This window comes from Penicillium chermesinum (assembly GCF_028974085.1).
Source record: "Penicillium chermesinum strain IBT 19713 chromosome Unknown utg000001l:1.0-1975020.0:1.0-1976611.0, whole genome shotgun sequence".
Lineage (NCBI taxonomy): Eukaryota > Fungi > Ascomycota > Eurotiomycetes > Eurotiales > Aspergillaceae > Penicillium > Penicillium chermesinum.
In genome coordinates this window covers 1,502,684-1,515,505 of record NW_026695311.1, presented here as the reverse complement: position 1 = coordinate 1,515,505, position 12,822 = coordinate 1,502,684, and the positions used below count along the sequence as shown (strand labels likewise).

The 12,822-nt window shown below is 50.8% G+C and overlaps 6 protein-coding genes across 6 annotated transcripts; 2 read left to right on the top strand and 4 right to left on the bottom strand.

Annotated features, from left to right (window-relative positions):
- Positions 1-15: 15 nt before the first annotated feature.
- N7468_000583 (uncharacterized protein) lies at positions 16-1,032 on the bottom strand (the record flags this gene model as incomplete). Its single annotated transcript, XM_058469880.1, has 1 exon — positions 16-1,032. One exon carries the CDS (start codon positions 1,030-1,032, stop codon positions 16-18), a length of 1,017 nt encoding a protein of 338 aa, XP_058335911.1.
- A 1,259-nt stretch (positions 1,033-2,291) lies between these two features.
- Positions 2,292-6,138, top strand: N7468_000582 (hybrid sensor histidine kinase/response regulator; the record flags this gene model as incomplete). The annotated part of the gene is made up of 7 exons (XM_058469879.1): positions 2,292-2,505; positions 2,586-3,578; positions 3,635-4,265; positions 4,376-5,395; positions 5,471-5,699; positions 5,753-5,861; positions 5,912-6,138. 7 exons carry the CDS (start codon positions 2,292-2,294, stop codon positions 6,136-6,138), a joined length of 3,423 nt encoding a protein of 1,140 aa, XP_058335910.1.
- A 408-nt stretch (positions 6,139-6,546) lies between these two features.
- Positions 6,547-7,141, bottom strand: N7468_000581 (copper transporter family protein; the record flags this gene model as incomplete). Its single annotated transcript, XM_058469878.1, has 2 exons — positions 6,547-6,661; positions 6,714-7,141. The coding sequence occupies 2 exons, from the start codon at positions 7,139-7,141 to the stop codon at positions 6,547-6,549; spliced, it is 543 nt and encodes a 180-aa protein (XP_058335909.1).
- Positions 7,142-7,712: 571 nt separating this feature from the next.
- N7468_000580 (uncharacterized protein) lies at positions 7,713-9,206 on the bottom strand (the record flags this gene model as incomplete). The annotated part of the gene is made up of 1 exon (XM_058469877.1): positions 7,713-9,206. One exon carries the CDS (start codon positions 9,204-9,206, stop codon positions 7,713-7,715), a length of 1,494 nt encoding a protein of 497 aa, XP_058335908.1.
- A 1,416-nt stretch (positions 9,207-10,622) lies between these two features.
- N7468_000579 (uncharacterized protein) lies at positions 10,623-11,072 on the bottom strand (the record flags this gene model as incomplete). The annotated part of the gene is made up of 1 exon (XM_058469876.1): positions 10,623-11,072. One exon carries the CDS (start codon positions 11,070-11,072, stop codon positions 10,623-10,625), a length of 450 nt encoding a protein of 149 aa, XP_058335907.1.
- Positions 11,073-11,887: 815 nt separating this feature from the next.
- On the top strand, positions 11,888-12,485 carry N7468_000578 (uncharacterized protein; the record flags this gene model as incomplete). Its single annotated transcript, XM_058469875.1, has 3 exons — positions 11,888-11,899; positions 11,967-12,329; positions 12,399-12,485. The coding sequence occupies 3 exons, from the start codon at positions 11,888-11,890 to the stop codon at positions 12,483-12,485; spliced, it is 462 nt and encodes a 153-aa protein (XP_058335906.1).
- Positions 12,486-12,822: the final 337 nt, after the last annotated feature.

The following is a 12,822-nucleotide window of genomic DNA, read 5'->3' as shown; positions in this document are numbered from 1 at the left end:
CGCGTCGCCTCACGCCTAGCCACATATTGCTTGAGCTCCGAAGCCCAGCCAGAAAGCACCTTTGACAGCGGCAAGGGCGGCTTTTGCAGGTCTGGGCAAATATCGGGATCCAGTGTTCGGATCTTGGTATGCGGGGGGAAGCTTCAGTCCTTCACCGCTGGGCAGGGGCCGGGTTTCCAGTGCTTTCATATCACGAGACATCTTGGGACTCCCGTGTTGATGGAGGTAGTCCCAGAGTGCTTGGTCAGACATGGTCCAGAGCCACTGCTCCTGGATCAAGCCGGTTTCCACCGCCTCTCTGATCAGCCGGCCCGCTTCGATGTACATATCGACATGTCCTAAATTGGACCATGCAAATTCGTCCGCTGCCAGGTAGGCTCGGGCTAGCTTTAATGCCAGTTGTGGGTCGTCGAGAACAAGCACGCGATCGGGCGACGATACCGACGGGGCAGCCCGAAGTGTTGAGAAGACCTCTCGTGCGACTTGGATGTCTAATTTGCCGAATGCGACAGTATCGCGCAATGAGTAGTCGAGTCTATCCGCGCAGAGCCGCGGAGAAGGCTGCTCGACCAACGGGAAAAGCTCCTCTTCGAAAACCTTGTGTGTTTCAAGACCGTGGTCTGCAATGATGCGCGGCAAAGAGGTCGTACTCAAATACCGGAGCTTGTGTACCTCGTGGAAACTGCCTTCGCCAGGCTTGGAGAGGGCATAGTCCATAACATGGCTGAATGCCGTATGGCTGATATCGTGAAGAAGGGCGGTCACTTGCTCGGCGACGCTCGCACCAACTTTGCGGACCAACAGGAGTGCCCCGACTGAATGCTCAAAGCGAGTGACTTTTGGGGTATGTCCGAAGAAGCTTGTTACGCCATGCTGGCACACCCCTTGTAGTCGCGCCAACTCAGGGCTTTGTAAGAGCTCTACAAGCACCGGTTCGGTCACGGTGTGCTCTCCGTAGAGGTCGTCTCGGATAATAACCGTAGTGCCGATGACTTGCAGAGTCTGGAAGACTCCTACCCGAGTGACCGTCATCGTGAGGAAGATCAAGCCTTGATTTTTTTGCGACCAAAGCCCCGGCAATCCCGATGGGAAACCACCACCAACGCCACCACCGACGCGTCAAACGACTGGCTCTCGGCCCGTGCTCGAGGGTGCAAATTTCTGGGGCAGCCAACGACTTGTAGCGGCAGGCTGATTCAGAGACTTGGCCAGATCTCAAGCAGAACGATAGGCGTGGTTCTGTAAAGATTGGTGGAGACGCAATCGATCTTCTGCTTGTGCACCCCCGCATGGTGGCAGGCAAGTGGGGCGCGTAAACACTGACCCCAGCCGCATCGGCACCGGTGGACTCGCCTTAATGCTTGGATGTTTGTCTAATGCCCCTGTACCTGCTTCACTATGACAGGCATTTCAAACCAAATCCCCGATGAGTACTCCGGATTTAGACTACGTCCCTCAGCTGTGGCGCCGAGGCGCTCGGACTCGGCTTGATCACCGCATCGGAAGAACCTGCAGCAGGCCCCAAGCAACCTCTGATACTGGCAGAGCCCGCGACCCTTAAATTTAATAATATCGCTATGCACGCTAGACTTCAGATATTGCAGCGGGCACAAGATGGGAAATCCACGTTGCGATGTCGCCGGAAGTTGGTCCTCATGACATCTTGAGGCTTTTGGGTCTCTGATATCGATTACTTAAATAGGGAACAGGAGGACAATTGATGAAACCCCTGATCATCTAGTATCCCTCTCTCTTCAATTCAATTTGTGTCGATCAAAGAAACGCTTGAGCTTCCAGGCCTTTCATGTGGACTGTCCGAGATCTGTCCCATACGCTCCAAGTCCACGACGATCAGGCGTTCATTCTGAGAAACGCAGTAGAAATTCTCTGATACGACCGATTTTGCCCGGAAAATCATTCTTACCATCTTCTACCCGACCCAATGGTACTGCTGTTCCTCCAGGTTTTGCAGCGCAACAAATGTGGGACCGAGCAAATGACGTCACAACGCCGCAGGTCAGAACGTGATTGGCATTCATGACTTCTGGACAAGGCGATCTGGCCCAGCATTGACAGGCCTGTTATTGGCAGTCCATCGAGTGGATCTATATAAGGAATTTCAAGGCAGGTAATTCTCCCGATGACGTTATAGTTTGAACGCTGGCTTTAAGATGGTTCCTGGCATACTCCATGCCCACTGACACCCAGGGTCTTATTTCACCTCCAGATCGAAGCGCCTTTTTGACTTGTTCACAGTAACCCCCCTTCCAGGGGAGGTCGATTGAATCCCCATGCAACCAAGCACCACGTCGAAGGCCCGGGAAGCTGGCCCTCGGAAGTATGCCTATAATATTGACGCCGCTCGGGAGCGGGAGATGCACTTGTACGCTAAGTTTCGATGCGCCGCAGTCCTTCCTCTGACCAATGGTGCTAAAATAGACAATTCCTTCCAGATATCTCCCATACTGGGGATTCTCGCAGTCCGAAAAGTTTGCGCAACAGTCGGTCGGGCAGCAGCCCAATGAGTCGCGCGACAACGTGTTGACGGTCTTCGCGCAACTGGCCAGCCTGAGACTCGACGCTAGACGAGCACTCATATCCTTATTCGATCGGACAAGTCAACATGTGGTCGCCGAGTCCACTCGCCGTTTTCGGATTCGAAGTCCTGAGAGCGGCGAGGGCCCCGATTCCCTATGGCGTGGAGTACAACAGCTTCCCCGGCAAAAAATCCCCGATGTGCGATCTGGCAATGAAGAGCTTTACAGGGGAAGACAAGGATATCTTTATGGTTCCTGATTTGACAAAAGACGAACGGTTCAATTCCCAGCCTTTTGTCACCGGGGCTCCGTATCACCGGTTCTACGTTTCGGTGCCGATCACGACTCCCGACTCGTATATTATTGGCAGCATCGCGGTTCTGGATGATAAGCCGAGGGATGGCCTGACAAAAGAGGAAACTCAACTCTTGCAAGACCTCAGTCTCACGGTCATGGATTATTTCATTTCGCAACGAGCAATGCGTGAAGAGCACCGGGAGGAGAAGATGGTCAGAGCATTGGGGCTTTTCTTCCGTGGCAAGACAGACATTAGCGAGGGAATGGATAGCAAAGTCAATCCAGACGAGGATGCGATGGATCATGTCAACAAAAAGCTGGAAGAAATCCAAGTTTCGTCCGACGAAGATGAACAGGCGATTGAAGGTCAGGAGAAAGCGACGCCGTCTTCACCCCAATCGCCCGAGGACACAAAACACTCGCCCGAGGACACAACCAAGGCAGAGCGCCAGCAGCCAGTCGAAGAATCACGCTCGAGCAAAAGATTGTCGCCAGTGCGAAGGTTCACAGACAAAGACGCTCAACCGGACGGGCCGCTTTCTGAGGAAGAACAGAACGAGCTCCGGCCCACAATATCCCCGACAACAGAGCGGCTGGAAAACTCGTTTGCCCCAAGAAGAGTTCAATCCGTTCTCAACAGAGCAAGCAGCCTGATGAACCAAGCCCTTGATGTGGAGGGAGTGATGTTTGTGGACGCTAGCGTATATACGCGCCGTCAGATGATCGGATCTGACAGTCAAGAAAGTGAGTGCAAGCCAGACAAAAACCAAGAAACGGAGGACTCATCACACAAGAAATAGAACCTGAGCAGAACACATCGCTGGATAATCAGAGAACTGGACCCAAGAGCCTGGTCCTTGGGCATTCGACCTCGAAAATGTCAATCAAAGATAAGAACCAACGCGGAAACCATTATGTACCCCTGCCAGGCGACTTTATCACCCATCTCATCGACCGCTACCCGCGCGGGAAAATTTTCCATATCGAGAAAGACGGCTCCGTGGCGCTGAGCCACGAGGGTCTCGCAGACGAGGTGAGCCAAAGCTACAAGCAAAGTGACACTACCGCCAAGCCAGGCTCTCCACAAGAGAAAGACCTCAAACGGGAGACCGAGGAAATCAAATTCTTCCACAAAGTCCTTCCAGACGCCCGATGTATCGCTATATACCCGGTGTGGGACTTCCAGCGAAGTCGCTGGTTCACTGTGAGCTTGGTGTGGACGAATGACCCGGGCCGTGTGCTATCTGAGCCGAAGGACCTGACGTACATGGCCGCATTCAGCAACAGTGTCATGGCCGAGGTATCGCGCATGGATGTTGAAGCTGCTGACCGAGCCAAGAGTGACTTTATTTCTTCCATTTCGCATGAGCTCCGATCTCCTCTCCATGGTGTGCTGGGGACAGTCGAGCTCTTGCAAGAGACGGTCACGGGGTATACGCAGAGAGGGCTTGTCGACACGGTATATAGCTGCGGGCGAACGCTGCTGGATACATTGAATCACTTGCTGGATTACGCCAAGATCAATACCCTGACGGGCACAGGCGACTCGAGGACGGAAGTTGGACAATCGAAAGAGGATTCGGCAGCGAAGGTCAATGTGCCCGGCATGGTCCAACTGAAAACTTGAGCGCCTTGGTGCAAGAAGTTGTGGAGGGATTACTTGCCGGGGCCGAGTTCTATAGCCGAGAAACAGACTCGGTCGGCGAAGCCCAGAAACAGAAGAGTCGGTCCAACTTGCTTCAGAAAGGGGGCGACGAGGGGAACATTATGACGATTGTCGACATCGAGTATGATGAGAACTGGGATTATCGCATCTACGCCGGAGCCTGGCGCCGGGTGGTGATGAATCTGTTCGGAAACGCGATCAAGTATACTCGAGGAGGGTTTATTCGACTCTTTATGAGAAAAGATACCCTGGTCGTTGGTGGCAAGGAGACTCGAGCAGTCCATATCACCATCAGCGATTCCGGCCGTGGAATGTCCCAAGATTTCCTGCTTCACCACCTCTACATCCCATTTCTCCAAGAAGATACCCAGTCGCCCGGGCTGGGGGTAGGACTCCATTTGGTGCACCAGGTTGTTAACTCTCTCCAAGGTAAAATCGAGTTCAAGAGCGAGGTCGGTCGCGGTACGGATGTGGAGGTGATTCTTCCCGTTCCCGAGCAAACGTCTAGCCCCGTGTCCGACTCCTCGCCGTCCCGTTTGAAGGACCAATTGAAAGGCAAGACCGTTTCATTCTTCACAGAAAGCTCCAAGCATGGCGCCCTTGGGATTAAACCGGAAGTGTTTGACGAAATTCGATACAGTCTTGGCCGGATGGCCCGTGACTGGTTCGGCTTGGAAGTGCTTAGTCCTGAGGAGCTCAAGGATCGGCCGGCAGATTTCATGATCGTCACCGAGCATGAATACAGAAAGATGGCACGGGATTCGGCAGATTCAGATGTCCGGAGCTTTATTGAGTCCAAGAGAGGGTATCCGCTTATCGTTCTCAGTGGACAGGCGAGTAGCTGGAAGGTGGTGAAGGAAAACAACGGGGACAGGGCGATCTTCTTATCCCAGCCGTAAGTTGGCAACCTTGACCCTTGGGAGCAGATGGAACTGCTTGGGCGTGTCGAAATATTGCTAACGGTACACAGCGTGAGCCCCAAAACGCTTGCCACGGTGTTCGAAAATTGCCTGAACCCTCAAGAGATCGACCAGGATGTTTCCCAGGGGTTGACTGCGCGCACGGGCTCAGGCTCAAGGGAAGCCACCCCCGAGCAGAGTATACTGCAGAGTGACACTACTAGCAACGATGCAGGTAAATTTTCAGAGGAATCATCGAAGCAAGTTCTCCTAGTCGAGGATAATGCAATCAATTTGAAGGTTGGAATATAGCTACTGGGGACTTTCCCTTGTTAGCTGACACCGTCGTCCAGATCATCGAGACTTGCGTTAAGAATACGGGCTTGCCGTACAAAAAAGCAACCAACGGTCTTGAGGCATTGGAGCTATTCAAGAACGAGCGATTCGGGGCCGTCATTATGGGTAAGTACCTGTCCAAAAACGAACGAACGACTGCTTATATAGACGCACAGATATCTCCATGCCCGTCATGGACGGCCTATCTGCAACACGCGAGATGCGCCATCTGGAGAAGTGTAAGAATCTGAAACCGGCCGCTATTGTTATACTCACAGCTGTTATCTCCGCCGAAAAGCAGCGGGAAGCGGTTATCAGCGGTGTTGACCAATTCCTAACGAAGCCCACGCCACTCAAGCGACTCACGCAGTTATTGCGAGAGCTGCCTCAACTAAATGACTGAATCTCCCACTCCAGATCGTCAGCTTATCCTTAGAAATCCTTTTAGCAACTGTTTTTATACCATTTCGATTATAATATTATGAGAATACGAAGTTATTTGTACGAACCAAATCTGCTGTGTAGACTCGTGTGGGTTAATGTAATGCAGGAGCTCGAAGCTCGATTGGATTTCTCAAGTATTTTCACGGATCCACGGTGGGGCATTAAGATTTTAGTCGCGTCGATCCCCGGACACACTAAACCCAATGCGGCACAGGTCCGCCCTGTGTTGCTGTCGCATGCAGCCAACAAAAAGAAGGAAGATGATCAAAGTGAAATTGTCATCCATTGAGCTCGTGAGGCGCCATGTATGCATTAAAATAGAAACAAGAATATAAATTGAGTCTTCGCTAGATCTTAGATCTATGTCTCAGTGCGCGTCGCCATTCCAATGCACGTATCGCCCCACCGCCAGCTCGCCGATAAAGCCTCCCGCCAAGACAGAACAGAAATATCCCACATTAAGCGTCATAACAGCTAGCATACTAGAAAGAGGTCAGTCTGAAACGTGGCCGGGGGTCGGACAGGCAAACGAACAGAAGGTAGGACACGCCCGAGATGACGAGAAACAGTCCGGCTCGTGGAACATCGACCGTCGGTCGCCACGGGATTGGGCCGGAGCACACGCTGTGAACAACTCTGATTGCATCTTCGGGGCCGTGGATGGCCACCATGGAGGCAATCCGTTCCACTTCCGAGGGCTTGTCTGCTATGGCAATGTAGTGGCGGCTGACGTATTCGGCCTGCCAGTGGCGCTCCAGGGCTGCCTTGAAGGCTATGAGGCAGCGGTCGATTATAGCGAGTGCAATGAGGAAAATGCAGGTCCCTGCGTAGCCCGCGGGAGACGAAGGGATCCAGGAAGCGGAGTAGAGTGGGGTGTTGTGTGCGTTGGTGAAGACGTTCATGGCGGTTGCATGGGCATTTTCAGCGGGGGCCATTCCGGGCATGGAGTCCATTGGGTCCATCTTGGAGAAGCGCGGTCTGAGGGCTCAGAGGAAGGAGAAGGTGCAAGTCGTGAAAATAAAGTAAAAGTCTGTGAAGGAGATAGTGGCCACGGAGTGGGAAATGTGTATTTCTGGCAACATTTCTAGATGCGGGACCGGGCGGATCCACTTTTCGGTCGATGAACGCATGTCTGGGTCATCTGGTACCTGACGCTGAAACAGAACTTGCCCTGGAGGCGATGCACCTGATTCGCTCCAGGACTGAGATGGGTGATTATCTTCTGGGAGTTTCTGAGGCAAGAATTATCCATGCAGGGTTCAGGTCGGCACTTTCATCTCAACCTTGAAAGCCCAGAAACCAACGTGGGCGCACGGGCTTCGACGAACAATCTGGACTCAAACATGCGGACATATCAGAAGGCAAGGGCGTTTAGATGAAGCCGGGACGATGCAAGAGAGAGTGAGAGAGATTATGAAGCAGATTTTGACAGAGTGTCAGATACTTGACAGATACCCTGAAGTAGGGTTCACTGGCGCTATGATGAGAATTGGTGGAACTTCAAAGCGAAAGCGTGCACCATATGCTTTGATGTCACTCATCCAGTATAACACCAACCCTCTTGATCGCTTCAACCTCTTGAGGATCTGGTGCGGGGACCTTTTGAATCTCGATTGACCAGTATTCAAGTAAAAATTCAGGCAGGCCCAATCCAATCTCACGGTACTTTGACAGAAAGAAGTCGGTCAGATTGTCAACTTCCTCAATCAAATAACGCTGTTCATCTCGTATATGCAGAAAGTCCTCCATAATATCCGCAAGTTTTGGTTTTCCAAAAAAAGCATGAGGAATTTCCTTGCAACATGTGTGGGTGAGTTCCAAATGCTCGAAAATGCAAACACGAAGGACAGTTGGAGCTATTGTATCATGGAATGCTTCCACTGATCCGACCCGTCTCTGCTCACTGAGGAAGCGGATAGTTTCAGCCAAAGCCTGAATATTAGGTGGTGAATCTGTCCATGTAATCAGTTCTCGGAAGAACATCGTACTTGGAAAACAGCCATTTTCTGAACATGCACATGAACATGAATCACAGTGATAGCTCAGGAAGAAATCTTTTAGAATGTCCCCAGTTTCACGATCGATCTCCGACCGTAACGTGCGGAAAACTTCGAAAACCGCGGCCCGGACTTGCGATGAATTAGCTCTCGCTATGGGTTGGTAAACTGTGAGTGAGTTCATATTACGAAGCTCGAATACAACACTTTCTCGGAGGGAATGCGAAAGCCAACTTCCCAGAATATGCGATGCTGTTTGGCGATCTTCAACCCGTTGCCTGTGTGGGTTGGCACCCTTAGAGATCAAGAACCCCATGACCTTGAGTGTATTGTGGAGGCTTGTGTAAAAAGGGTAGCTGTCTGGGTCAGCAACGCGCATCAGTGTAGACATTCCCTGGTTTTGTTGCATTCCTATCTCTCCTTCCTCGAAGTCCTCCTCGTTTTGTTCCATTCCTATCTCTCCTTCCTCGAAGTCCTCCTGGGTTTGTTCCATTCCTATCTCTCCTTCCTCGAAGTCCTGAAAGCCTGCATTGAAAAGGATTTCCGCAGAACGTCGGTCATAAGAAACATTGTAAACAGTATCGCCGTCCCAAAGCTGGTCCAAGAACAAGGATGGATCTATTGGTATACCGTGATCTTGGAGGGTAGAAAAAACTAGAGTGGCACGAGAGTCCAGCGCGCAATTGATCGGCAAACCCAAACTTTCACATATTGAAGGCGGCAAATGCCGTTCGGCCAACTTCTGAAGCTTGCGCCTCCTTTCTGCCAAAGCACGTGCTACCAACTCAAAAGCTTCAGTATTAGAACTCCTGGACGCCACCCAGAGGTGGGTGCCATGTATAGCTGGGTTGCCATCATTCAATAACACCACAACTGACTCCAAATATCCGAAATGGAGAGCATAGACTAAGAGTTCCTGGGTATCCAAGCGATAACCGGCTTTTAAGAGGAGATGGAGTCCTCGAGGCCATCCAATGCACAGCTCTCCAAGATAAGTGTCGTCTGCGTGAGCTTCTCCAAATGTTCCCATGGACTCTGATATGATCACCCGAAGATCATTTTCTGATCTCCGAATGATCGATCTCGCTAACTTGGACACGTCAAATTCTAGATTTGATTATATCAGTCCTGATGACTCATTGCTTTTGGCTTAATTTACTCCGGCTCGAGACCATTGCCTCCCAACCAAAACACTGAAGGACGTACCGTCGTAGATATTTCGCCTTGCGATGGCGTAAATGTAGTCACTGGGGTAGATAACTTCACATGTTACTCTAGGAATCTGGTACATGTCTAAACGGAGGCGCTTGCGTAAATCTAGTGTTAATTCTGCGCCATAGGCCGCAAGGTCGGCGAATAGGAACACTAGTTGGTCTTGGAAAGATTCTGAGTCAGAACGGAAGCGACGGCTTCCTTGATCCAAAAGGATGTCCAATGGAGTGCGATCACAATATTTCTCATTTGACGGAACACCGAATTGAAGAAGGCTGGTGATGAAATAGCAATAATCTTCAAAATTCGACTCGTGGATATACTCCATGAAGTTTAGAGCCTCCTATAATGGCAGTGAGTAATATAAACTTCTGAATTCATAGTATCAAATGTTTGGCAGTATACTTATATTGGCTTACCTGGAGGATAGTCCCACCACCCATGATCATATCCCTAGGCGAAGCTAAACCTCTCTCGTACATTGATTGTAGATCCCATGACACATCTCGGATAAAATCCGAGGGTAGAGGCCCTGTCGTAAATTCAGATAAGCTTCGGAAGACGAGCTCAAAAGCAGGGGATTCAGAGATATCAACAATTGGACAGATGTTCAAGGTCGGAAAAATTGAGTATTCTCCGCAGCGCCTGATGCTTTTCACACAAAGACGAACCGATACTCCAAAGAGTCTTTCACAAGAACCAAATCTGATTTCAAATAACTTCTTTTCGTCCTGGAAATAGAGCGGGCATCCAAACGCATGGGAAGAGTACCAGAATGATGCGAAAAGCCCTTTCCTTTTCCCAGACGAGACGGCAGACGATGAACAAGAGCATTTCAGCTTTCGGTGGCTTATCGGTCTGACCCGTGTATCAAGTTGAACTGGACGGTTCTCGAGTGTGATTAGTCTATCCGATGATGTTGATCCTGGTTCAGATAAGCGAGGAATTGGTAAGCTTTGTGGGTTCAGGCGTAGACGCTAGATAAATTCTCTTTAGTTCAGACATCATACCATATGATACGAGAGCTCATACCATGTCCGCCAGATCCCTTTGAATGACAGAAATCCCGAGTTTGATATCCTGCTGCGCCTGGTCGATGCTCTGGGCGTGACTGTGAATGATTGCCGACTTGGATAGAGTCTGCTCCGTGGTGATACGCAGTTGCCCTATGCTCTCTGAGGTTTGCGAGGAAACGGATCTTGTAGACTATCAGCGGCCAAAGCTTTCAGGTCATTCAATAGGAAGGTGAAACTTGCAGACTCAGTATATGCATTGATGTATCCAGGTTTGATTGCAGACTCTCCACGTGCTTGAGAACCGACCCGATCGTGTCGCGCCGAAAAGGGTACAGTGCTCTGCTGTAACCCCGCTGTAATCCACTTGAGGTCTCTTCACACTTGTCCATGATTTCTTTCAGTTGACTTAGACCGCCTCTACAGGCTAGAATATGCCGCTCGGCTGTCTTTATTGCAGCCGTTTCAGTCTGAAGTGGGCCAAGCCTTTGTAATAGGGCTTCAAGTCCCGCAAGGACATCCTTTAGGCCTTCAAGCTTGTTGATCACATTTTTGGTGTCTTGGGAGTAGGAGCGCAAGGCACTATAGTAAGAGACAAGACCTTGACAGACAGACAGGCCCAGTGAAACGATGCCCACCGCCGTTCCGGTGAGAGAAAGTGGGTCGCCCATGCCAGTCTTGTTGCTCCGTATATGCCAGAAATGCTAACACGATCGTGTTAAATCAGCTTCTAAGGAACGTGCAGAATAATTTGCGAACTTGAACAGGAGAGGGACAAAATACAAGGAGAACGAATTAGCCGCCGGGCGCCATCGCTTTATCAGAATAGAACTCAGCCCCTCTCCGCGTGTTTGAGATTAGACATTCCTACATAAACCCGGTTCCCCAAAGCCAATGGCTATCCCTCCTTGGAATCTGATCAAAGCCACACTTCTAGTTCTCCAATTGGGATTACACACGTGGGGTTGGACATGCATGGCAAGATGCAGGGTCGAGGGTGCCTTGTTTGCCTTGACTGCGCCTCGAGCCATGTACGCCTCCCCTGATAGAGATCCTCTAATCAAGTATCACGACCTCGAAAACCAGAAATCAATCGGTAAATTGTGGTCTCAATCAAATCCCACCGAATTATGTACTTCAAGACCATTCATTATATAATAGATATCGAGCGAACCTTGTTCTAATGAACGCCCATCATACGCTCCAAACAACCGATCTGTCATCTTCAATACGCACCTTAAGAACTGAGCTAGCTTACTCAAGCCACGCAGTAAAAAGCGGTGTGTGAGGCTGAACAGCAGATACCAAGCTGGAGCCGGCAAAACTATCCAAAAAAGGAACCCTCAGTTTACACAATCGGGGCCGGCACATGACATCATCACATCATCCTCGGCTGAAGCTTCCAAGTTGCCTTTGAAGCTCCCCGACCTTGAACTTCCACATCTCACATCCCCACCTCCAATACCTCCCCACCACAACCACCACAATGTTTCGCTTCGTAAGTTGATTCCCCAGCCAAATGTATACACGTCTTCCGACCCGGCTTAACTAACTAACAATCGCAGAGCAAAACCCTCGACCCCATCACCCTCTTCCACTCCCCCTCCCTCGCGAGCAGCACTCGCGCCCTCAACCTCCTCAAGCAAGCCTCCATCAACGCCGCCGAGACCGCCACCGAAGACCAAGCGAGCGAGTACTCCTCGCACGCCAAGCAGCAGCGCGGCGAGTTCGAGCTGGAGGTTACCACGAACCCTCCGACGACCGACCAGCTGCGCAGCATTATCGAATACGTTTCTCCCGTCAGTGGCGTGGGCGGCCAAGGCGACAAGAAAACTTACGAGGTTTCTGAGCTGGTGAAGGGCGCGAAGGATGCCGAGGATGCGGTGAAGAAGTTCAAGGAGGACCAGTCACGATTTGTTCGTCCTATTGTAAGTATTGGTTCCTTTTACCCTGGGGAATTGGGGGTTAGATTGCAGACGCGGTGCTAATTTACTTAGACTGTTGACTGGGTCAATGGCCGTGCTGTGATCGGCGACCAGGAATCTGAGATCTTGCGCATGGTGCGCCAGCTTCCCTCGAACTAGATGCGTTGCGCGACGAGCTCGAAATGTCAGCATTGTAGGATCTGAGCGGCGCGTATACCGCTGCTCGACCGTTAAATGCTAGGGCCGGGAATGAAATGGACTCGGGTCGACTACGCCACGGATAGTTCATCTAACATCATGATATGTACCATACCAATCACAATCCAATTGAAGCGTACGAAAACATAAACAGCCTTGGCCTCGGCTTTCATAAAACCTATCTCTAAGGAATAATTGGAACACGAAAGGTGGAGGCTCGAACAGGAAACAACATGATTTGCGCCATTAAACTCATACTGCAAGCACTCACCCCTGTAACCCGAACAACGAGATCCAG